At 53.7% G+C, this 24116-nt stretch overlaps 1 protein-coding gene across 4 annotated transcripts in view; it reads right to left on the bottom strand.

Moving 5' to 3' along the window:
• The window catches only part of MYO10 (myosin X), a 195609-nt gene extending 175083 nt beyond the window's left edge, over nucleotides 1-20526 (bottom strand). For 3 of the 4 annotated variants that reach the window (XM_049109422.1, XM_049109424.1, XM_049109423.1), the window contains exon 1: nucleotides 3390-3515. In XM_049109422.1, coding sequence (XP_048965379.1) covers nucleotides 3390-3500 — 111 coding nt within the window. In that variant the 5' untranslated portion in view covers nucleotides 3501-3515. Of the gene's footprint in view, nucleotides 1-3389; nucleotides 3516-19990 lie in introns of those variants that run through there. The other variant, XM_025436397.3, reaches the window with a different exon arrangement.
• Nucleotides 20527-24116: the final 3590 nt, after the last annotated feature.

The raw sequence follows: 24116 nt of genomic DNA, 5'->3' as shown, positions 1-24116 counted from the left end.
GCAACGCTACCTGGAGAGAGGCCAAACCGTCTTTTTCCTTACTTCTGCAATAAGAGTGTAATGCATTAAAACGGCTCTAAGAATGTAAAGTCTACACGCCCAGCGTATGATTAAAATAGTTCTGGAGAACTTGGTACATAAATTGCCCTGTGACTTCTTTTTTTCTTTTTTTTTGAACCAAAGGAAGAAAAATGTATCTGTTTACTGTAACACAAAACTTGCAATTTCAACAGCAATGTTTTCTAGACTCTCGAACTCTTAGTTGCACACGTCAACGCGTTATCTGAGTTATTGGTGGTTTAGAGTTCCAAATAAATAAAGCTGGACAATTAATTCTACATGTAGCAGAAGAAAGTATGTGCCTTTACCCCCAGCTGCCCTCTGGGGGCAGATATTTTTAATATGATAACAAAAGGACAAGAGCGTCCCGCAGACGTCATGAGCGCCGTGTAAGACAAATGTGGTTAACTGGTGTTTCCATGAGCTACGGGGTGGAGCGTAATGAACTTGAGCAACAGTAAAGGCCGCCCCGGAGCCTGGTGTGTAGGGATCTGAAGACAGACTGCAGAGAAACTTGAAAACTCGCCCCAAGACCCGGCAGGGCGGTGAGCAGCGCTGAGAGGCAAGTTGGCTTTTCAAAACGTGGGGACCGAGGGCCACCGGGCACCTGTTCTCACCCGCGTCCCGGGCCCATCCCCATCCTGGTCCCCACAGCCAATCTATGTGCACCAAGAAGCGAGAGTGGCCCTGCCGACCGACGCAAAGCCTTCTTCAGTTGAACGGAATCGCTCCCGAGGCCTACGGGCCACGCACGCCCTGCTCCCTGCTTCCCCTCCAGCCTCCCCAGGACGCTCCTCAGGCCCCAGCCAGCCCGAGCGCATTCGCACCCAGCCTGTCCCGGGCCTCTCCCGGCTCCTGCGCCAAGCCCACCCGGGCACCCTGGTCCCTGGGCCTCGAAATGGCCCACTCGGGAAGGGCCTGGCCACCTCCCCAGGCCGGCCCCATCTGCACGCTGCACATCTGTCCACTCAGCACGGGCGCAGCACACACGGACATCCCGCGGTGTGGTTCCGGGCCACCGCAACTAAGGATTGTGCTGAAGCGAGCAAGTCAAGGGACTTTGCTTCCCGGTGCACAGAAGGGTCGTTTGCACTACACTATGATCCCTTAAATGTGTGATTCCATTAGGTCTTTAAAAAAAAAAAAAAAGGCAATGTATAGAACTTAATTTTTTTAAAGATTTTATTTATTTATTCATGAGAGACCCAGAGAGAGGCAGAGACACAGGCAGAGGGAGAAGCAGGCTCCCTGCAGGGCGGGTCACACCCTGGGCCACCCATCTAAAACCAGGTATTCAGGTGTGTTGAATCACACACGTGAGCTCATGGGAGACGAGCCACACGCTCCTGTGAACGAAACAACAGCTACGTTTTCTGGAGACGCTTCAAGCTCTGGCTTGTGAGGTGTGGATAAAACACTTAAATTCACTAGTTCAACAAACTGAAAATCATGGCACAAAGCAGGACCGGTTGGTAAAGCTACAGTGACATGGTATTTAAGAACACGATATGGGGATCCCTGGGTGGCTCAGTGGTTTAGCGCCGCCTTCAGCCCAGGGTGTGATCCTGGGGTCCTGGGATCGAGTCCCACGTCAGGCTCCCTGCATGGAGCCTGCTTCTCCCTCTGCCTGTGTCTCTGCCTTTCTCTCTATCATAAATAAACAAACAAATAAATAAATAAATCTTTAAAAAAATAAAAAAATAAATAACACAATATACCCAGGGCACTGGGTAGCTCAGTCAATGAAATGTCTGCCTTGGGCTCAGGTCGAGATCCTGGGGTCCTGCGGTCGAGCCCCATGTCGGGCTCCCTGTCCATCGGGGAGCTTCCCTCTCCCTCCCTCTCTTCCTCTGTCTCTCAGATAAATAAAATCTTCCAACACACACAGACACACACGATACATCCCTTCCAGTGCCTCTAAACGTGAGCCTCTTGATGGACACATCGACGTAGGGGAAGACATACACTGTATTCGTAAAAGTCATCCAGAGACATTTTTATACCACCTACTTCATACACGTTTCTACAAAATCAGGGCCAGCGCTGGAACATCACGCAGCCATAAAGAGGGAGTCAGGCTGACATACGTGACCAAGCGGACGAAACTCAAAAACAGGTCAAGTGGCACGAGCCAGACTCAAAAGGTCTCAGACTGTGCGATTCCACGCGCATGAAATATCCAGAAGGGGTGAAGCTACTGGTGATCGCCAGGGGGTGGGCAAGGGGTGAACAGAGAATGTTCAGGCTTTATTCCAGGGTTATATCAGGTCCCAGGAGTGAAGCTTTGCTCCCACAGAAGCAGCGTCCCTCTATGACTCCGGGACACCAGAGCGCCTTCCAGGTGAGGATGCAACCGGAGGGCAGCCCTCTGCAGGACAGGGGAGGAGTCCCCACCGGAAACCGAGCCTGCCAGCGCCTCACCCTCCAACTGCGAGCTCCCGGGACGCCGAGGAAGCACATGGCTGTTATTTAAGGACGCCCGCCCACCCGCCCCAGTCTGTGGGGTCCGGCGGTGCAGCCCAAGCGGAGACTCAACTGACCCAACTCACTGTCCACATGCGATGCAGGAGACACAGAAGAGCGAGCGTGGCAACGGGCCCCAGGCCGCCCCCTCCCCGGGCCCGCCAGGACCTTGCCCTCGCACCCACACTCCGCAGGGAGGCGTCGGTCTTGGCGAGCGAACACCACCTGCCCAAGAGAACGAGGGCGGACTCCCGGTAGGGCATCCGACCCTCCACGCCCCACAGGCCGGGGCCGGGGGCGGAGAAACACGTAAACCTATATAATTGGAATATAAGACTTTTCTCCCCCCTTGAAAACACAAAATTATCCAGCTTCTGTCCCTGGATTCGCCAAGGAAAACATAAAGAAGGGGCCAAAGAGACAGAATAAAATGGGGACCCGTCCTGGAAACGCGGAAGTTTAACCTAGACGCCACCCTCGCAAAAAACAGTTTTACAACCTAGTAAGTCAATTTTTTGGAAGCTAAAACCCACCCAAAGGAAAAGAGCCCGTTCTGTTCCGTTCCTCCGCTCCAAAGTCAAGAAGCGTTGCCTCTTCACCACTTAGAGAGCGTAAGCCGTGGTCAGGTCTCGTTTGCCTCCCCCCACCTCCCCCGGCCAGTAGAAACCAAACCGCTCTGCATTACCTGTCCACATTCTACGATCAGGACGATTCACAGAAATCTACACGCGTGGCCTCTCTTTAAAAAACCAGGGAGCCTGGCAGCAGCGAGTCTTACACTGTCCCAGGTTCGTGAGCCCTGGTCCACCGCGGTCCCCTCCACTCCCGACGGCACACGCCCCGGCTCATCCACGCATCCTGCTCACCTGCGGATCCCCACAGGACGCTACCTGCACCGCTGTCAAGCCGGGGGTCACGCAGCCGGGGCCTCCACGCAGGTCTCCAAAAATGCACCGCTTTGTGCATAATGCCTCCATTCAGAGTACGCTTTGGAAGGGAAGGGCTTCGATTCTTGAATGAGCCTGTCAAGCAGGGTTCTTTAATTAAACTTGGCTCAAATCAAAAGGAAAATGCGTATGTTTGCAGGCCCGTCCTGGGCATGACGTAGGGAATCACATCTTAATTCTGACCAAATGGCAGAATGAAGCCCTTTTTTTAAAAGCATGGACGTTAGCCACCCAAGTCCGTGTTCTATTTATAGCTGCCGGGGATCAGGGCTTCCAACGCCTTCACGGCCATCCCGCTCCAGCACTAGTGAGCGTGCATGCACAAGCACGCACACACACCCATGGCACCGCCCCCATATTGGATTTCAGCTGCCAGCAAGTCAGACTTTTTCCATTAGTTTGGTTTGGGATGATTCCTGAGCTATAGGCACGCTTCCTGGCCGACCGCCCACGGAACACCCGGACGCGGAATCGTTTCTCTCTCAAAAAAATAAAATAAAAATAAAAAAAAAACGATTCTATCTTCTCTTTGGTTTCCATAAAGTCTAGCAAAAAGGAGCCTACATTTCTGAGGGTGCTTCCATTCTTTTTTTTTTTTTTTGATATCCTAATACAAATATCAAAAATCTTTTCTCTAGTTGTAAAAGAATTTCCATACTCAGGATCGAAAGGTGCTAAAAACTCAGAGCAGCATCAAGCAGCTATCAACAGGCTCTCAAAACGCGCTAATTTTAAAAACCCAGACCTTGAGGAAGAACCAAGTGTCCTTTGACTGGCAATGAAGCGGGGAGCTGACACTTGGTAACTGGGAAAGGAATCCAGGCCTTTGCGCCATGAATTGCTCGAGAACATTTCAAAGCGTGACGTGTGCTTCTCCTGGCACGTCCGGCTGAAACTCAAGACTGAACGGTTAACTGCAAGTTTCACCCCTGGCATCGCAGTGTCCTCTCCGCACGTCTGTGCATGAAGTTCCCTCTTAAGAAACTGCACGTGTAGGGTGGGTCCTCCAGCTGGAGGAGGAAAACGAGACCTGTCGTCACTGAGGCCCCAGGAGAGGGACAGGCCCGAGACTGGGGAGGCGGCCGGCGCGGGGACAGCTCTGCACAGAAGCACGAGCAGCCCTGGGCAGCGGCCGGTGGCCAAAGCAGCAGCAGGTGTGCGACGCAGGCTTTGGGTGTGGCCAGTGGGCCACAGGGTCTGGGATCAGAACTCGAGGGACCACTTGGAAGTTCAGGGAGGAGGCCCGGCCGAGATCAGAGCTCCAAATTCAACAGGCAAAGCGAAGCCCTGACCTGCATTGGGGGAGGGGTGCGGGGCGGGAGCTGTGGGACCTGGCAGAGGCCTGAAGGACCAGGGTGAAGGACCAGGGGGAGAGCCAGAGGACCCGGCTGGCCCTCTGCAGCTCACAGGGCGGGGGCGGGGGGGCTGTTAGCTTGTTGGGTTCAGGCAAGAGACCAACACCGGACTCAGCTGGCCTGGCTCCCCCCCAGCAGCAGCAGGCACCTGGGAGCAGGGCCTGGGCAGGGAAGGAGCGCAGGGAAGACACAGGCGGGGGCGCCGGGGGCTCAGCAGGTTAGCGTCTGCCTTGGGCCCAGGGTGTGACGTCGGTTTCCAGTCCCACGTCGGGCTCCCTACTCTTCAGGGAGCCTGCTTCCCCCTTTGCCTGTGTCTCTGCCTCTCCCTGGGTCTCTCAGGAATAAATACATAAAATTTCTTTTTTTTTTTTAAGATTTATTTATTTATTCATGGTAGACATAAAGAGAGAGAGAGAGAGAGAGAGAGAGGCTGCCTAGTGGGGGATCCCGCGGTGCCAGGAATAGTCCAGACATCTGGTAGATCCAGTCAGCCTCCCAGCGGGTCGGGAGAGCACGGATGAACTCCTGAGAGACTGGGAAGTGAGCACGGCCTCCGGAGTCAGGCTAGACCTGGAACGCCGTGTCTTAGCTGCAGGACTTGGCTCGTTCTCTCACTTCTCTGAACAACAGGCTCTTCGCCTCTAGACGGGATTCACGCAGCTCCCAGCAAGTGGAAAATTCGATGAGATGATGGACATGAAGGGATGAGCACAGCACAGGGCACCCAAGAAGCATCTCATAAAGGTCCTATTACTGTCATTGTCGTAGAGGTTTATAGCTTCCAGATGAATCCACGGTACCTTTCAAGGTGCACCAGCTACTCAGCTGCACTTGGCTGGTGTCCCCTGGGGTGTCCCCTGGGGCATCCCCCCACCGGCGTCACGGCCTCAGGAGGGCAGCGGTGGGACTCCCACTGGCCGCGGGACGCCAGCTGCAGCTGCCCCAGCCTCACAGCTGAGTCATGCTGAACTCCATCAACATTGATCCTTAACAGGCTGTAATCTCGGAGGCAAAGAAATCCCCACCATACTCAAGTTTCTTATCATTAATCTGAATTAACCCAGCTGGTGAGTAAGTACTTGGCACAGATCCCCCCCACCCCCAGCCGAATGGCTCGGTCCTCTGAGGAGTAGGTCCAAGGCTCGGTGACAACGGCATCCCTGAAGCCTCATCACCGACCTCTTGGGCCCAGGTGCTATCATGAACTGTATGTCCAGAGTCCTTAACCCCACATCACGGTCTGCGGAGGCCCCAACAAACTACCCACGTAGGAAGGGAACTCTGCGTCAACGGACAGTGGTATGGACTCTTGTCCTAGCAAGACAACTACCCCCCTGGGAGTCCTGAGAGCCTTTCTACTCAGATGGTTCCCAATCAACAAACAAAAACATGTAGGAGGACACTATAAGCTCATCTAGACAGAGGTCTTGCTGATGGCGCCTTCCATGTGAAAAAGCAAGAAGGTCAAGAGAAAATCAGATTATTTCTCTGGTCCTCCTGCGAGTCGAGGGAGAAAAGGTGAGAAGGAAGACGGGAAGAAGTCCTACCCTGATGCACCCTCCAAATGTCTTATAGTATCATATGCCAATTATACCTCAATAAAGCAGAAATTAAAAACAAAAAAGAAAGCAAGAAAGAAGAAAACTCATCCTAAACCACAGATTAAATCCAGGAACTTTTTTTTTTTTTAATTAGGCTCTGCATCCAACGTGGGGCTGGAGCTCATGACCCTGAGCTCACAAGTCACATGCTCTCCTGCGCCAGCCAGGGGCCCCGAAACCCAGAACCCGACTTAGTCTCCCCGCCGCCTCGAGGCCCGGTGTGAGCCTCCATTTGCCGTACGGCCTGGCCTGCTGGTGCGACCGCCCGTACCGAGCGCGGAGTGAGTCATCGCGGTGGCTTGCAAAACACACTGAGCTGGGGCTGGGTGAACACTAAGCCGAAAGGGGGAAAAAAAAAAAGATCACACACCACTTACTCATCAAAAGGGAGAGAAGCAGAAAAGAAAGGAAGGTGTGGAGTTTGGTTGGTGACGGGTCACTCAGCCCTTGCACGAGGCTGCCCCCCGCACCGGGGTCAGGGCCCAAGGGCTTGGCCACGCACGAAAATCACCGGGCGGTGGGAAGGTCCAGAGGGCAGAGCTGTAACGCTGGCCCCTCCAGCTTCCCGCCGTCTCAGGTCGACACGTCGGTCTCCTGGTGTCGTGTGAAGGAAAGTGTCCTACTGTCCGTTCCTTTGCCTTTTAAGACAAATGGAGGCTCAGAGTTAAGAAGGCCCAGAAAAAAACACAACTCCATGGCCCACTGTACAAATGTGCAGACAGATATATTCTATTTATTTTTTCACAGATGCCGCAGAAACCAATTTTGGAATAAACATAACTATAAATCTAGATGCATAACATAACCAAGCCATAATTAGTATAATTTGGATGTGAAAATTAAAAAAAAAATCACACGAAGGCATCATTCACAGCCCCTGAAACTACGTTACAGGAAATTACGTTAGCAGTGAGCATCCCACTTAGAAAACAGAAAGCTAAAATACAAAAGGGTAGACTTTTACAGAATCAGGTCAATCTTCGCTACGAGGGTTTCTCGGTCCCGGCACTACCGTCGCTGGGGCTGAAGCAGTCTGCGCCGTGAGCAGCTGTCCTGCGCGGCCCGAGGCCCAGCGGTCTCCGTCACCCTCCACCCGCCGGCGCAGCGGGACCCTCTACATCACCGGCAACCACCAGGCCTCGCTAAGGGCTCGCAGGGGGCACACTGTCCAGCGCAGAACCGCTCTTCCATACAAAATTCAAACCCCACCGGTCACGACTACGCACTGTGACCAAGGACTCAGCTGCCGCCATAGCCGTGCTAGCTCTTCCCTTCTCGCGCCAGCACGTTTAAGCTACAAAATCTGTATTCAGGAGGAATAGAAAACAGGAGCAACCAACATACCACCACCTTACCTGAATTCCGGCTCTACAAAGTTCACTTATTTTTTTTTTTAAGATTTTAGTTATTTATTCATGAGAGACCCAGAGAGAGAGGCAGAGACACAGGCAGAGGGAGAAGCAGGCTCCATGCAGGGACCCCGACTCGGGACTCAATCCCGGGGACCCCCGGGTCATGCCCTGGGGCAAAGGCAGATGCTCCACCCCTGAGCCCCAGGGCGACCCTACAGGGTTCACTTAAATGCAAACCCTTAATGGTCTAGGAGAGATCCCCCGGCAGGAGGAGGGCCAATGTCCAAAATCGTGGTCTCTTACAATTTTACCTCTTGCGGTGAACCTAAAGCTGCTCTAAAAAAAAAAAAAAAAAAAAAAGTCTCTAGACAAGAAGAGTTGGCCCCACGCTTAGGGAGACGGCAGGCCCGCACCCCTGGACAGCCCGGGCCGCTCAGGGCGCAGAAGCCCCGGCGACGCCCGTGCCCAAAGGAGCTCCCGACGCGCACCCGCAGCCCGCAGAGGACCCCGCAGCACACCCGCCTTCTCACAGCAGCACCCCGCAGGCCTGGGGCCGGGCAGGGGTGCGCCGAAGCCCAGGAAACCGATTTCGGAAAGTCGGCGTGACCTCTGTCCCCAGAGGGCGGACCCCCAGGAACCTACAGGCCGCAGCACAGACGCGGGGGTCAGACACGCTCCCCCACCGCAGGCCCCAAGGCTCTCGCGGCCCCACGGCCGGGGGCCCCGCGGCAGAAAACGGCCAGGCTGCGCTTCTGCTTTGCTTCCGGAGAGCTGGACGCCTGCTCTCGTCGCGGCAAAAAGCGCAGGACTCCTGACTTTGGCTCAGGCCGTGATCTCAGGGTCGCGAGACAGAGCCCCGCGAGACAGAGCCCAACACGGCCATAGGTGCACACGTGTGCACACGCGTGTTACACCCGAGTCCTGCTTGACGCCGTCGTTGGGTGGTTTAGGCCTTGGGTCAAGTTACCCAGCTCTCCTGCCTCGGGGGAGAAGGAAGGTACCTGCTGTCACAGAGACACCAGGCGAGGCAGGACAAAGTGACTGTGCCCGCCCTCGGAGCTCCCAGAGGTTTTGCAATTTCAGAGGCACATTTTCCTAACGCTGCGCACGGGCCACCGAGGGAGCCCCACCTACAACTATTTTTGCCCCCTGTTTTCACTTTTAGGGCTGACGACTGGTGCTTTAATGTTTTATGATGGTAAAATACGGGAACATAAGAACTGTGGTGAAAAGCCAGATGCACGGGTTCCCCCCCCACCGCCCCCCGCACCAGGAGGCCCGCCTCGCCCGCTTAGTGCCCAAGACACCGGACGGCAGCATCGGGTCACGCAGCCGGAGCTCGCTCCATCTGCTGCTCTCCCCTGCTGGACTCTGGCCACCGGCAGGACGTTCCACCTGTTTTGCGTGTACGTTATTTGTATTCCACCGACATTTAGCGAAGGGACGCACCGGGCTCAATGCTCCGCAAACATGACTTTCGCACCCAACGTGACCCGACGGGCCTGCCCGAGGGCAGGAAGGAAACCGTCACAGCCGAGAAGCGACGGCACCCGGGCAAACAGCCGAGCTCCGGGGGCTTCTCGGGGTCTGGGAAAGAGCGGCAGGACCGTGCACGGCAGGCTTCCCGGCCTTGCACCCACGGGAATGCCCAACCGTGAAAATCCCAAGGCTCCGGGAGGGGAGCGCGGCGGGCAGGGCGGAGGTGGGCGCCGGCCCAAGGGCGGGGGTGCCAGGAGGCGGGAGGCTGCTTTCCCGACCTCATCTTCATCTTCTTGGAAAACTGGCCACAGCTCAGACATACATGCCCGCTGGAGGCCACGGGTGGCTCCCCGCCCTGCCCAGCGCGTGCCTGCCCCCCGCTGGGGCCACCGGCGAAGCCCAACACGGCCATAGGTGCACACGTGTGCACATGCGTGTTACATGGAGGCCTGCGCAGCGGGCGTGCCCATGACATGCAAGCACTGGTGCACCCGTGTGCACAGGCCCAGCCCCTCTCTATGACGCAGTTCGGCCAGACACCTCTGGCACTCAGGCCCACAGCTCACCCGCTGGCGGCCCCAACACCCGTCGCACGCTCTACACGTTCTTGGTGCAGAAAACAAGAGCATTTTTTGTAAAAAGAAAGAAAAAGAAAGAAAAAGAAAGAAAGAGAAAGAAAGAAAGAAAGAAAGAAAGAAAGAAAGAAAGAAAGAAAGAAAGAAAGAAGGAGGGAGGGAGGGAGGGAGGGAAAGAAAAAGAAAAAGAAAAAGAAAAAGAAAAAGAAAAAGAAAAAGAAAAAGAAAGGAAAAAGAAAAAGAAAAAGAAAAAGAAGAAAAAGAAAAAGAAAAAGACCCAGGAGGTATAAAGAAAAAAAAATTTTTGTACGTGGCAAAACCGTTTGCTGCAGAAGCCGGGGGCGAGGAGGACACGGCGCCTTGGGGACGCAGGAAGCCCCGCGCTCGGGTTCTAGCTCCACAAGGGAAGGGGCACCCGGGGGAGCCAGGGTGCGGCGGGCGGCGTGGAGGCCGGGCCCTGGGGAGTTACTGGGCCCACGAGCAGCCCTCGTCACAGGACCGGGCTCCCTTCGCCCGTCCCCGCGCCCACGGGCCATTGTGTCGTCAAAGCAGGGGACCAGGAGCCCCTGCCCGGGGAGGACCACTGGGGCAGCCGTAGCCCCGGGGCCTGGGCTCCGCACACAGGCACCTCAGCACCAGCGTCCCGCCCGCATCCAGGGTCCCAGGGCCCCCGAGGCTCCCCGGGGGCACCTGCCTGGGGGCTGCTCCTCCGCCTCTCCCTCCCCGGGGACAGACCCTCACCGCCCAGCCCGGGGCTGCAGCGAGCACCCTCTCCTCGGCTCCACCCAGACACATGCCCCTCCACCCAGGCCTGCGGAGATGCCGGGGTGGCGGGAACACCCCGGGGCGCCCCTCGGCGTGCCCAGGGGGCTCAGCTCACATCATCAGGGCACACGCGGCGGGGGCATGAGCAGGTGCAGACCTGTAGCAATGACAACGGTCTGCACTCCAGAAGGCGCGGTGTTAATTGTCGCCTAGCCCTTGACACTTAGTTCAAAGTCCGGGGAGGGATTCCATGGGGCTGGGAAGTAAGCTTTGGAGTAAACACACACCGAGCGCTGGAGGCCACCTACATCTCTACAGTTAGGGCCACCGCCACCAAGTAACTGCTGGGCAGGCTTCCCACTCCAGGATTCTCACAGCACAGGAGGATGAGAATTACAAGAAAATCCCATAAACAGTTCCCCAAACCTGGCCAGTGGCCGGGCCTCCTGGGTGCACTCTGACCCCTAAATGAGCATCAGCACGCACACAGGGATCTTGTGAGGGCCCCACAGGAGTCCCCAGCCGCTGCTCGTGATCACCTGAGACCGTCCCTGTGCACTGCGCTCTGAGGAGACCCCGACGGGGGACACAGGTCCAGCACCCCGCCGTAACGTCCTTTGTGAAGCAGCGCACGTCATTAAGACTCTAACTAGAAGTCACAAGATCCCTGCCGTCAGGGACACATCCTGACCGGGCGCCTCGGCTGTGCCTGCTGTACGTAAGCTGTGCGGACGCCTCTCATAAAACTTTCACTGCCAAGTCATCTAAGATGTGCAAATTCTTTGATCAAATCTCTCCACTCCCAAGAAACTTCATCCTCAAGAAGGAACCAGACGAGCACACAATGATGTGGGCATACGAACGTTCGTGGGTGGTTTTTCACAAAAGCAAACAGCTACAGACAACCGAGAGTGGTCCTATAAATGATGATACGTGCCCAGGAGGAATGGGAATGTTCACTCTTAGACCCGGACACCTAGGACTCCACCTTGGGCTGCAGGCTCTAGAGTGTGCCCTGCACGTCACAAGGACCGGGGCCGGGGGGGAGGAGGGCAGTAAATAAACAGAAGTTCCTTAAAGAAGGAATCATCGTCTTTGGTGGAAAATATTATTTTGAACATGAAGTCATGGCTGTTATTTGATATAAACTATTGCTTTACTATTAATACTTAGCAAAAATTTCCAAAAACAAGGGGTGCCTGGGTGGCTCTGTGGGTTAAGCATCTGACTCTTGGTTTGGGCTCAAATCATGATCCCACGGGCCATGAGATGCAGCCCCACAGAGTCCGCTCGTCCATCTCCCTCTGCTCCTCCTCCCGCATGCTTGTTCTTCTTTCTCTTGCTCTCTCTCATAATAAATAAAAATTTTAAAAAAGCTTCCAAAAATTCAAAAACTCTGTTCTAAAATTTTAGAGAAGAATTTCAAACAGAAACAACAGGCAAAGCATACAAAAAACTGAGATTTTAGGAAAACATGTAAAGCAGAATAAGGAAATAAAAACACTTATAAGACCGACTTATAGGGAAGGAAAAGAGTCACACACACACACACACACACACACACACACAACCACCAAACACATCTTTATGCAGATTATTTTGTGGCCAAGATGCATTATACTTTATTCCTCTGAAAACAGATCTTTAATCAATGAAGCTGTTTTCTTCATAACATACGCGGCATTGAAAAGTTTAACGAACAATAGAGAAAATTCACAGTACTAATTATATGGTTTATATAATGAACTTAAATATTTAGTACTTTCAGTAAATTCAATGACCCACGCAACCCTATTCTTTCCTTAATCTGAATATCGCTGTCTGAGTGACAGGGAGGGGATTAAGAGGACACTTATCCTGATGAGCAGTGCGCAATGCAGTACAGTTGGGGATTCATCACACTGTAAACCCTAAAACTAATAACACTAGGTTACTTATGCTTCATTCAAAAAAGAGAAATAAGTAAATGCCACCGTATGAATGGCGTTGGCAATGCCCGTAACGACTGTCCTGCCTTACGAAGCAGGCCTTCTCCCAACTGACCTTGATTAAAAAATAATCAAAGAACCACCGGGACTCAAGAAAGGTCTTTGACTTTGGTGTTACTGCCAATAAAACATACTGTGAAAATCTTGACTATAACCATATAATTTATTGATTTTGCAGAAACACGGGCAAGAGAAATAGATTTATGGAAAATATATTATGGACTACACATCTATTACTCATGCAAACATCACTGGCCTATCAAAGAATGTCCCGGCATGTGCAACTGTAATTATCTCCATTTCCCTTTGATAGTCTGCTGACTTTCAGCAATAAAAACCATAGCTTTACACATTTTTTTTTTTACTGCGTCCTAATGAAGGTAGATGTGTCAAGGTAGGCAAAGACATTTTATTTACCAGTTTGTAGGCTTGATTTATAACTTTTAAGTATGCAGATATGAGATACAGGGTCTGCATTTGTAGTCTTGTCCCTGACTTTGAAAATGACACATGCGAGCTTCTTGACATTTAAAGCTTTTTGCAATCAACTCTTAAATGGAAAACATGATAGGTGTGCTTTTATAGAAACATAGATACAGAGGCATGGAAAGCACAAGTTCTAAAACATGGAAAGTAGTGCCAAGGCTGTTTTTGTCTCTTGCTTATGGCATTTTGTAAATTTAGTACATATTCTTTGTAGGATTAAAGAGAAAGGAGAAATGAATTTAAGAATGATACAGGGAACAGCACATGACCTTTGACATAGTAATGTCGATTACCGGCCCCAGAGTAAACCTATGTGCGTCAGGTGTCTTAGAGCACCAACATTCCTGATCCTAAACATATCCCCTTATACATAATTTAAATATCTATGAAGCGAGTAAAACCAAAATTTTATTAATGGTAGCTGCGCACATGAGCGGGTGGTCTACAGTAAATTTCTTTCAAAGAGAATTTTAACACCGAAAAAGTAGGCCTCTCGAACACACACTCTGAAAGAGATGAGTCCACCTCTCTCCATAATGTATATCATCATCAGTGGGCACTAGTCACGTGCTATTAACGGACAAAAAATAAAGGAGAGAGAGAGAGATTTAAAACAATTAAGGAATTCTTTGTGGACTCAATGTGGGGCCATGTACAAAAGCTTACATTCTACTCCAACAGCCCCCAAACCTTTTATCTTCACCTCTCAAGGTCCAGCAAGTCGTAAAGACAAGCAAGACTACCCCAAAGTGCAAAATTTCAACCTTGCCTACCTTTTCTTTGCTAATAACTCACTTAAAAAAAAATTCACATATAAAATGCCATTACACAGAGAAGCTTTTAATCCTGAAGAACAGATACCGACGCTCGGGTGAAAGCAGAGGCATTGCATGGACGGCCCCGCGGTGTCACCCCCCTCGCTGGGGCTGTGGCTCTGACACCCAACGCCAGCACCTGCCCCTTGATTGGCAGAGTCAGGCGATCGGAGGTCACGTGACAGGAGATGCTACATTTAAACTGAGGCTCAGGTTTCCTCCGTCACCCCCGGCGGGCACATTCTCCAAAAAAGCCCTTCGCCAGGCAGTAAGATGTTTTAATCAAGGCCATGCTCTTGGAGGAACGTTCGGCTCCGCTGCCGGTGATCGCGCCACAGGTACTAAGACGCTAACAACGAAAACACAACCGATGTGGAAAAACTCCGGGAAAGCTGCCAGGATCTTGAGGGAAAGGAGACGCCGTCAGATGACCCCAAAGAGAAACCCCACGATCAGGGATGGCTAGCTCTGGGGGACAAATGAGTCCTAATAAACACATCCCAAAAGGCGAGTTTCCCAAGCGTCTTATTAGACCCGTTGTCCTACCATGGTCATGAGGTCGGGCCGGCAGCTCTAGAAACCACATTTCACAAGGCAATAGAAGCTATGTCTTTCTTAAGTATAAAAAGCAAACCAGAGAAACAATTAACAGCAGGGTTAATATTTTCCTACTGGGTTTCAAAGTCTCTGGAGCGTAGATGTTTCCCCAAACTCCCACACAGCTTAGCTCAAAAATCATTTACGAACTACCTACTAGCTTCAAAGAGCCCAGAAACAATGATAAAAGCATAAGGCAAAGGACACCAACGGGACAGAGAAGAATGGCAGTGAAGACTACAGAGGATCTGCACGCGGGTGTGCATTCGAATCCCGACGACCACTCTGACTGGGTGATGCTGGGCCACTTACTTCACCTCTCTGCGTCTCACTTTCTTCATCCATGGGGACTTAACCCAAGAGCCGTGAAATGAATTAAAGTTGCTACTGAACGCCCGGTACTCAGGAACATGCCTGGCACGTAGAGCCCCCAATAAACATGAGCTATTTTGATTGCTGACCTCGAAGAATTGTGAAATGCTTCACAATCAAGAAAAAAAAAATATCATAGGCATCACCCCTCCCACCATGAAACGATCTGTACTTGAGGAGAAAATGAAGGCTGTACCAGGAGAGAGTCCCATCCATCCTGTAAGACCTCTCTGTGCAAATGAGGTGATAAAACTTACACATGGGATAGTTACGGTCCCAGGACTCTGTTTACTCATTTGGGGAGGGCGGGGGACATCCAACCAGGATAAAATCCTAACCAGACCAGGATAGAAAGAGGAGGAGCCACGTTCAGAGGGAAGGAGGAGAGGTAGGGGTCACGGTCAACTGGAGCCACCAGCTCTGGTCTCAACAGGCAGCTACCAGGGAGGGCACCCGATGCGCAGAGGGGACGGCACAGAAGCCTGGGGGTTCCCCGGAGAAGAAGTCACGAGAGAAAAGGAGTGAAGAGATGTCAGATCAGAGGGCCTGGAAAATCCAACTGAGGAATGTGAGCCTGATTTTACTAGCGATACGGACATGCTCCAGACAAAATTCTGGAAAGGCAAAATCTGCCAGAAGGCTACAGGTCGAAAGGGAGAGAAACATACGTGCAATGTAGCACAAGGGATGATTTGGGGCCCAGCTCTGAGGCCACGGCCTCCCTCACCACTGAACCCTGGGGTTCCATCCTCTCACTCTGAGCCACTACCCACCTGCCACGTGCCAACCGCTCTGGAAATCTCTCAAATTCTAAGAGTCACGCAAGGTGGACACCCCTGTGCCCACAGAAATAAAGCCCAGCAAGGTCAGAAAACCCAAGATCCCACAGGCGAGGGGGGTGGGTAGCCGGGTTTCCAAAAGCCACATCTTCTCTACTTTTAAGGATGAGGCACTTTTCATTCCAGCAGGGGCACTTTGGGGTGGGGAAGTACGGCTGAGCGAACGTGGAGTCACCGGTTGCTCGTTCCTGAATGTTCCCCGCAGGTGGCTTGAAAAGCTCGTGCCGCAGTTACCCTGCATGCCAACCTTGAAACCCACTGATAAGGCATCCTTAACAGAGAGCAGTAGGGTTAAGAGCCCACTTAATCATGATGAGCACTAACACAAAGGAGTGTTGAATCATATCGTATGCCTGACACTAACAACACTGTACCTTAACTTCAATAAAAAAAATCTTAAAAATTAAAAAAAAAAAAAGAAGTGTCCCATTTCCTGCCAGTTTCAACAGAAGAGCATGTTCAAGGGTCTTGTCCTTCAAGGTGACCCCATGGAAAGCCAGCAGAGCTGGAAAAGCAAACATGGCTCTCTCCTGCCACCACCCTGGTTAGAGACCGAGGGCCCCGCCTCCCACGCGGGGCTGTGCCTGATGTGAGAGGTGAGGACAGCAGGGAGCAGCCCTTGCCTGCCAGGCCACGGAGATCAGGGCTCCCTGCCCACAACAACTGGCCTGCTTGCAGCTGCTCCGGGGCGGGGTGGGGTGGGGGTGGGAGGGGGGCTGTGCTGTCCCCAAATTGGCAGGGGCCGAAAAATGAGTATTTGACAATAGGAATCTTTATAGAGTGTGCAGAAAAGGCGAGACACTCGAACTCCCCTGGGAGAAAAGAAGATACCAGCAAATGGTCTGATTGTGTTTGACAGTTGTCCAAGGGATCACTTTCAGGATCTGATGGAACAAGGAAGTCCTCCTCGGCACGTCCCTCCTGCCCTCGAGAGAGGATTTGGGGAGAAGGGAAGGAGCTCCCAAAAGTAACAGTCTTAAATCTTTTTGTTTGTTTGTTTTTAGAACAAGACAATACCTATCACCAAGATCTAAAACGAAACAGAAATACTATGAAAAGAGGAGAAAATTGGGCTCAAAGAACCCTTTCCAGCTTTAAAAGCTATTTGAACTCCTCATTAACAACCAAAACCAAGACACTTTCGCAAATGGAGGGGAAGCAAGGAAGGTGATTCCACTTAACATCCTGAGCGTGAACCAGGTCGTTAAGAAACAGGCGCAGCTGGCATGTCTTCAGGAGCAAGTCCAGTCTTAAGAGCGTTATGACCTGCTTTCTATATTTGTATTTGTGATCGTACTGGTGTATGTTTTGCATATTCTGAAAACTCGAAGCATTCATGTAAGTTCCATTAATCATCCTCAAAAGGGCTTTTGTCTGAACAGCCAGTAGGCCACACCGATTCCTAAAATAGAAGACAGAAAAGTCCAGCTCATTTATGTGATCAACGGGTGCTTACCGGCCCCTCTAGCACCCTAGGTGCTGTGCTTGGGCATCCACTTCAAAATATCAACATGTTTGCAAAACAGTCTTGCCACTTGGTTGAGCCTTTTCTGTTTGCTTAAAAAAAAAAAAAATCGCTTCCGGTTATGGACCTACCTCAACTTAGTTTCCACCTAAGTAAACTTTTTAACAACCTACCTCCTAATGCCGAAAACACAAGTGTTCCCAGAAGCGTGCACACAACTTAATTGAGAGCAGCCATAAAAATGTAAGGTCATGAAGGAACTGCAACTCTAGTTGGGGGTGGGGGGGCCTCAGCCTCTGCTCTGCAGTCCCGGGGAACGTCTGGAAGTCAACGGGCACGGGCGGATGGAACAAGCCGCCCAAGCATCTCAGTGGCCAGCGGTAAAAGGCCTGGTGCTATTTAGGGCAGGCAAGCGCAGGCAAGAACGCGGCGCTTCCAGCACGCACAGGAATTAATGCCACGAGCCAGGCTCGGTGGGCTAGCTCAGGGTCCTCGACTGGGAGTGATTTTGCTCCCCGTGGCTCATTTGGCAACGTCCGCACACATTTCAGTTGTCACAAGTTGGGGGCGCTACTCGCACCGAGTGGGTGGGGGCCAGGGAAGGTGCTCAACATCCTACCGGGCACAGGACGGCCTCCCAACACCAAAGAATGAACTGGCCCAAAATGTCAATGGCACCCAGTTTGAGAAACCCTGGCCTGGCTCTAAACAGCAGCTGCTACTCAGAGGTAGCTCCCACTTTGTTATTATCTGGCTATAGTCACCAGAAAGCTAATCATGCAACATCTTGTTCACTTTTTTTTTTTTTTTATGCTCCAGTTGCCAGTGTTAGCTTCAAACTGTTGCCCAACAAGCAACAAGTCATTATGCCTAAATCAGGACGGAAAAAGTGAGCAAAGACACCGGTTACCAGGACATGACTTGGGGCTGAATCCCCATAGTTTTGTGGTCCTTGGAAACCTAGCACTGCCCCCCTGGCTGTGGCTACTCCCACATGATTGACCTCACTGGGATAATTTATGAAACCTTAACAAAAGGACGGTCTGTTACAAGACATCAACAGAGGGAGACGGGATCTTTGTTAGGAGTTGGTCTCCGATTAAAACAGCACCGTACGGCCTCTCCGCCCTTACAGCCTCCCACTCAAAGTGATCACAGTCAGGGATGGAACTTGGAAGGTTGATTAGAAACATTAGGATGCAAATACCCCACAAGATGAAAAGTATGACTTTAAAGAAATGAACATCCTCCCACCCAAAAAAAAAAAAAAAACCTCAAGTCGCCAGCAAGAGAGAAAAAAGACTCCGGATTCTATAAAAGAAAAAAAAGCTCAAGGTTGGGCAAGTGACTTAACATCTTTAGGTTAAGAGTCAAGCATCTAGGAAATAGGGGAGGGGGTGAGGGTCACCAAAGGCCGACTTCAATATCATATACCGATCACAGAAATGAAGCACCGCGCCTCCTTACCCCGAGCTAAGGAGCTAAGATCCCGCGTCCCCAAGAAAAGGAGGGAATTTCAAGGAGAGGAGGGGAGGGCAGGTGGTGGCTGAGCACGCTCCCCTACAGTTTTCCCCACTTGCACTAGAGGGCAGAGCTCGCCCCAAGGTGGGGGCCCTCCCCTTCCTGCCCCCCCAGGCCCACGGGGAGGGGGGGGGCGGCCTGGAAACCCCAACTAACTGGACACAAATCCTGTGTCTCAAGAGCTTTCCCAAGGGTCCCATGACACAGAACTAAAAAAAGTGAAAAAAAGAAAATTAAACGAATTAGGAGAGCCTAGGTCTTCTTCCAGAGGAAAGCAATTAAAACACAGCCCACTGGTCCCGCATGCTTGGTTAACCTGCAACTCCTATAAAAAGTTTTGGTTGCTTTCTCCCCTTGATGACGACAAAGGCCTATGGAGCAAAACAATAATAATAATAATAATAATAATAATAATAATAATAATAATAATAATAATAATAAAATAGAAAAATAACAAGGAAGGCAGGCTCAACCACAGATTTCTTGAAAACATAGCAGTCCATGGAGGACGGATTCCTTTCCAGCCTGCCTGTGGCCGCAAGTGTGGGTGTCACAGAGGAGATGCCCCTTTGAGAAAGGGGGGACGTTGCTAGGACTCAAGACTTACCACTTTGGCCACTAAAACCAGGGGTCTGAGCGCAGTAAGGGAGCGTCGGGCAGGTGAGCCAGGCTGCAGGTAGCACATCCACTCGAGCCTGATAACGCGAGCTGGGGCGCGGGCCAGGCCAGCCCTCTCCACGCACTTGGCCGGAACCTTCCCCAAAACTGTGCCTGGGCTCCCGAGCCCTCCCCTGGGCTTTCAACGAAAGTCACACCAGGCGCCCCTGAGTCAACCAAGTTCGCTCTGGGCCACTTCAGGCCTCGAGCGTAAACAGAATTCATTAAATAAACACAAGCGAGAAAGGGAAGGGGGCCGGGAGAGCAGTGGGACCGGACCGGGTCCCGGAGGGTGGGGGCGGGGGCCTCAGGTCCCCGGGGAGGGGAGGGGAGGGGAGGGGAGGGGGTCCCGACCTTTAGGAAGCGTCCGTTGGCCCCAAAGGGCACCGTCCGCGCGCTCCAGGCTGGAAACCCGCGGAGGGCACGAGGCCCGGGCGGCGACCCGGGGCGCACGGAGCCCGCCTGGGGGGTCGGCCCGCGCCCCGCCCGCAGGAAGCCGGCTCGTCCCGCAGAGGAAGCGCCGGGCCAGGGCTTCCCCGGGGAGGCACGTCCCCCCGCGCCCCCCGCGCCCCCCGCGCCCCCTCCGCGCCCCGGCGAAGGGGCGGCCCCCGGGCGAGCGCAGGGTCCCCGCGGGCCGGCGCGGCCGCACTCACCTCGGGGAAGAAGCTGTCCATTGTTCCGGGCGCTCCCGACCCGCGGGGCCGCGTCCCGCCCGCCGAAGCCCGCCCAGCGGCCGGCGCTCGGCCCCGGGCCCCCGAGCGGTCACGCCGCGCGCCCCAGGGCCCCGAGCCCGCGGGGCGCCCCCGCCGCCATCGCCGCTGCCTCCTGCGTCCGCACCTTTTGTTCGCCCGAACCCGAGTCTCTAACTCCTCCGTCCCGGCCGCAGCCTTTGTCTCCCGGCCGCCAAGTGCCCTACTCCTGGGCGCAGCGCTCGCCGGCGGGGAGCGGCTCGGGACACATGCTTCCCGGGCCGGGGCGGGGGCCGGGGCCGGGGCCGGGGCCGGGGCGGGGGCTGGGGCTGCGGCGCCGGGGGTCTGGGGGCGCGCCCCGCGTCTGCGCTCCGGCCCGAGGCGCCCGCCGCCGGGACAGGGACCGGGGCCGCCAGGCGAGACGGAGCGGATCTCCCGGCGCGAGCGCGGCCGCCGCGAGGGTTCGGGCGCCTGGGCTCGGCCGGCTCTCCGCGGCTCCCAGCCCTGCAGAGCGCAGCGCTGGCCACGCCCCTGGCCACGCCCCTGGCCACGCCCACCAGGCCGCCGTCCCGGCTCGCCACGCCCCTCCAGGAGCGTTGACCACGCCCCTCGCCACGCCCACCCCGGGCCCTTCCCGGCTCAACCTCCTCGTCCCGCCCCTCCAGGAGCGCTGGCCCCGCCTTCGCTCCGCCCCTCGCCCCGCCCCTCGCCCCGCCCCACCCAGGGTCTAGTCCCGACCACCCAGCCGCCTTCCCAGCGCGTCCGCCTCGCCCCGCCCCTCCAGGAGCACTGGCCCCGCCCCCTCCCCGCCGAGCGGCCGCCCGCCCGGCTCGCCCCGCCCCCCGGAGCGCTGGCCCCGCCCCTCCAGGAGCGCAGCCCCGCAGGCCCCGCCCACTCCGCGCGGGGCCCCGCCCACTCCGCGCGGGGCCGACTCGGGCCGGGCGGCGGGAGGGGAAGGCGAGGCCCGCGCTGCACCCCCTCCGGCCTCCTCCCGGGCGCGGCAGTGGGCGGGGCGGCGGACTCTCCCCTCGGGGGGTAGAGACCCAGGAGTCGCCGGGGCCGGGGAGGGGGGCTGCGGATCCTTTCGGGCCTTTGATCTTCGCGGGACCCCGGCGGGGGCTGCGCGCGGAGCCCATGAACGCGGCGGGCGGAGGCGCGAGCCCGGGGAGGGAGCGCGGGCGGCGGGGGCTGCGCGGCTGCTGCGCGGGATCAAAGCGGAGGAGCGAGGCTGCCCCGGGCCCCGGAGCTGCCTTCCCGTCTCGAGTTTCTCCCTTGCAGTCGCGTTAAAGGACGTTTTCCTGGCACCCCGGGGGGCGGGCGGAGGAATGCGGTTTCGTAACCTGGAAGAGGCCAGGCCAATGCTCCGCAGTAAGCCTCTCCCCAGACCCAAATGGAACAGGCGAAGGCAAGTGAGATGGATGAAGGATCAGATCCGCCTGATACTGTTTCCTCTAGGGCAGGTGCTCAAACCTGAGCGCGCCCGGGCATCACCTGGGAAGCTCCTTAAAGTGCGGCCTGGCATTCGGCGCGGGCATTTCCAGCGAGCTTCCAGGGCGCCTGGCCCTGTGCCGGCCCGAGAACCGCAGCCTGTCTGCAGCAGGTAGAAAAAACTGAGAGCAAAGGTTTAGGAACTTTTGCAGCAATTTGAAAAATGCCACGGGAGCCCTGCAAATGATCGGTGGACTCTGAGCCGAGTATAAACCAGTCTTGGCGTTTGTCAGACTTGCTGGTGACTCATGCCCGGCACAGCGGGGTTCTCCTATCAGTACCTGGAGAATTGGAAACAGAAAGGACTGGTTCTTCACCACAGGGGTGTGAGAGGCCCTCTCCAGGGGGTTTACCAACTGCTCCTCCTCCTTTAAAGCTCAAGTCAGAAAGGCCCATCTTCCAGGGGAAGCCTTCCCGGAAATGCCAGGCCACTCATCCAGCTTCCAGCCCCACCTAACCACTGGGTGTGCCTTCTTCCTAAGACTGTTGAAACTGTATGTTTTAAGGGTCTTTTTATTGCTGTCCCACCCCTGAACTGGGCTTTGAAATTTGTATCCCCAGCCTGTCTCCGAGGATGAATGGATGAAGCGTCCTCTGCTATTCCTGATGTGAAAACCTGAATCTAGAGCAGTGCTTCAGCATAAATATCCTCACACCCACCCCCACTTGCCTTTGGAAAGAGTCAAAGTATAAATTAGTGATTGTGGGCTATCCCAGGGCCCCGGTTTCACAGGTTTACATGCTTCAGCCGTGGAAGCTTGCGTCCCAGGGTTGCAAGGAAAATTAAGATGGAGCCAGGATAAAGACCAGCAATCCCTGGCACCAACCAAAGTGCTTAGTCAATTGAGCCCTGGCTGCCACCGGTGCTCAGATACTGGCGCAAAAAACAATTACAGTCATTACGGTGTTAATCTGTAGGGAACATCTCTCCAGAGAAATCACCAGGCCGCTTGTTCAAGCGAGTGTGTGGGTGTGGCTTGGTTCCCAGCACAACCCGGCCACTAATGTTCTGTGCGGCCTGGGCCGGCCGTGTCATTTCAAAGTCACTTTCCAGTACTGGCTCATCAACTGTAACGAACCTGCCGCACTAATACAGCAGGTTGGTGTTCAAGGACACTGGGGAGAGGGAGACAGTGAGGGGACACTTCCCCTACAATCCTCCTGTAATCCTAAAACTGCTCAAAAACAAAGCCTATTAATTTTTTTTTGAAAGTCACTTCCTTGTTGATTAAGAAGATATGGTTAATGATTACCCCCTACTTGACTCATATAAAGAACTGTGAGCCAGATCCAATACATAAAAGTTGAGTTTTACTGAATTATATTTCTTTTAAAAAGTTTACACCACCTTATCAAAAATCTCCTGAAACAGTTGTTAAAAAGAAAACAACAGCAGAAAAAATATGGCTCAATCCCAGGGGTGGGCTGGGTGCCTAAATACATCGACATTTTAGTAAGCACCCCAGTGGGCAGCTGGGAGTTCGAGAATCACTACTCTCCTTAGTCACAGTTCATCGGATTTTCTGTATAAATACATGTTCTCCGACAGGTGTGAAGCGGAGCTGTAGCCTCAGTGAGACTCTGCTGACCTGCCAGGTGCCTGGAATCATGAGCGTTTCTGCACAGGTAACGCTCTGCATACGTATCTGCATGCAGGTAACCTTCTGCCCAGGGTATCATCTAACTTGCAAGTCTTTGCCGTTGAATTGGTTGTTTCAAAGGACAATGTTGACTTTACAAGGGCTTAGACGAAGTCGGACAGAGAAGGGGAAGCATTTTTTTTTTTTTTAAGATTTTATTTATTTGCTCACGAGAAACAGAGAGACAGAGAGGCAGAGACCCAGGCAGAGGGAGAAGCAGGCTCCATGCAGGGAGCCCGACGTGGGACTCGATCCTCGGTCTCCAGGATCAGGCCCTGGGCTGAAGGCAGGGCTAAACCGCCGAGCCCCCCGGGCTGCCCAAGGGGAAGCATTTTAAATCAATAGATTTCCAAGAATATCTATTCATGTTGCCATGTTTGAAGTGACGTGCTTCCTTCCAACAAGGTGCCTCCCCCCCTGGTCAGAGCTCGTTGGGCGGAGGCGGTTGAACCCTGCCCTCTAAGAAGTGACAGGTCGAGGCTCCAAAGGATGCTCGTGCCAGAAGGGGCACACTTCTCTGGGGCAAATTATCCTGATTTCTCAAAGACGCCATGCTAATTTTTCATTTTCGGGATGAAACACCAAAAGAGCTCAGGTTACCTTCTCGTACGTAGCTGCCAAGTCTAACCCATGATGGACAAAACTTAATTCTGGTGCAGATGGGACCATTTCTCCAGTTTAAGGGAGAGTTGTGTGGGACTATGTGTGAGAGAAGTAATCCAACCTCCCTCTGCTTTTGTTTTCCATCGTGTGTTTGTTTCTTTTTAGTTGAAGTGTGTTGTCTTAAATTCCTTTGTGATTTCACACGGAGTCCTGTGTTGTGGGTGACGGGTTGCTGCCGGCAGTCCCTAATCTGCTGTGTCTTCCAGTGTAAAGTCTCTCCCATTACTTTTGTTTTTACAAAATACTCACCTCTAATTGCTCCAGTCAGAGTAATGGTTTAATTACTAGGTATGGAAAGG

This window comes from Canis lupus, chromosome 4, assembly GCF_003254725.2.
Source record: "Canis lupus dingo isolate Sandy chromosome 4, ASM325472v2, whole genome shotgun sequence".
NCBI lineage: Eukaryota > Metazoa > Chordata > Mammalia > Carnivora > Canidae > Canis > Canis lupus.
This window is presented reverse-complemented; position numbering and strand designations above follow the sequence as displayed.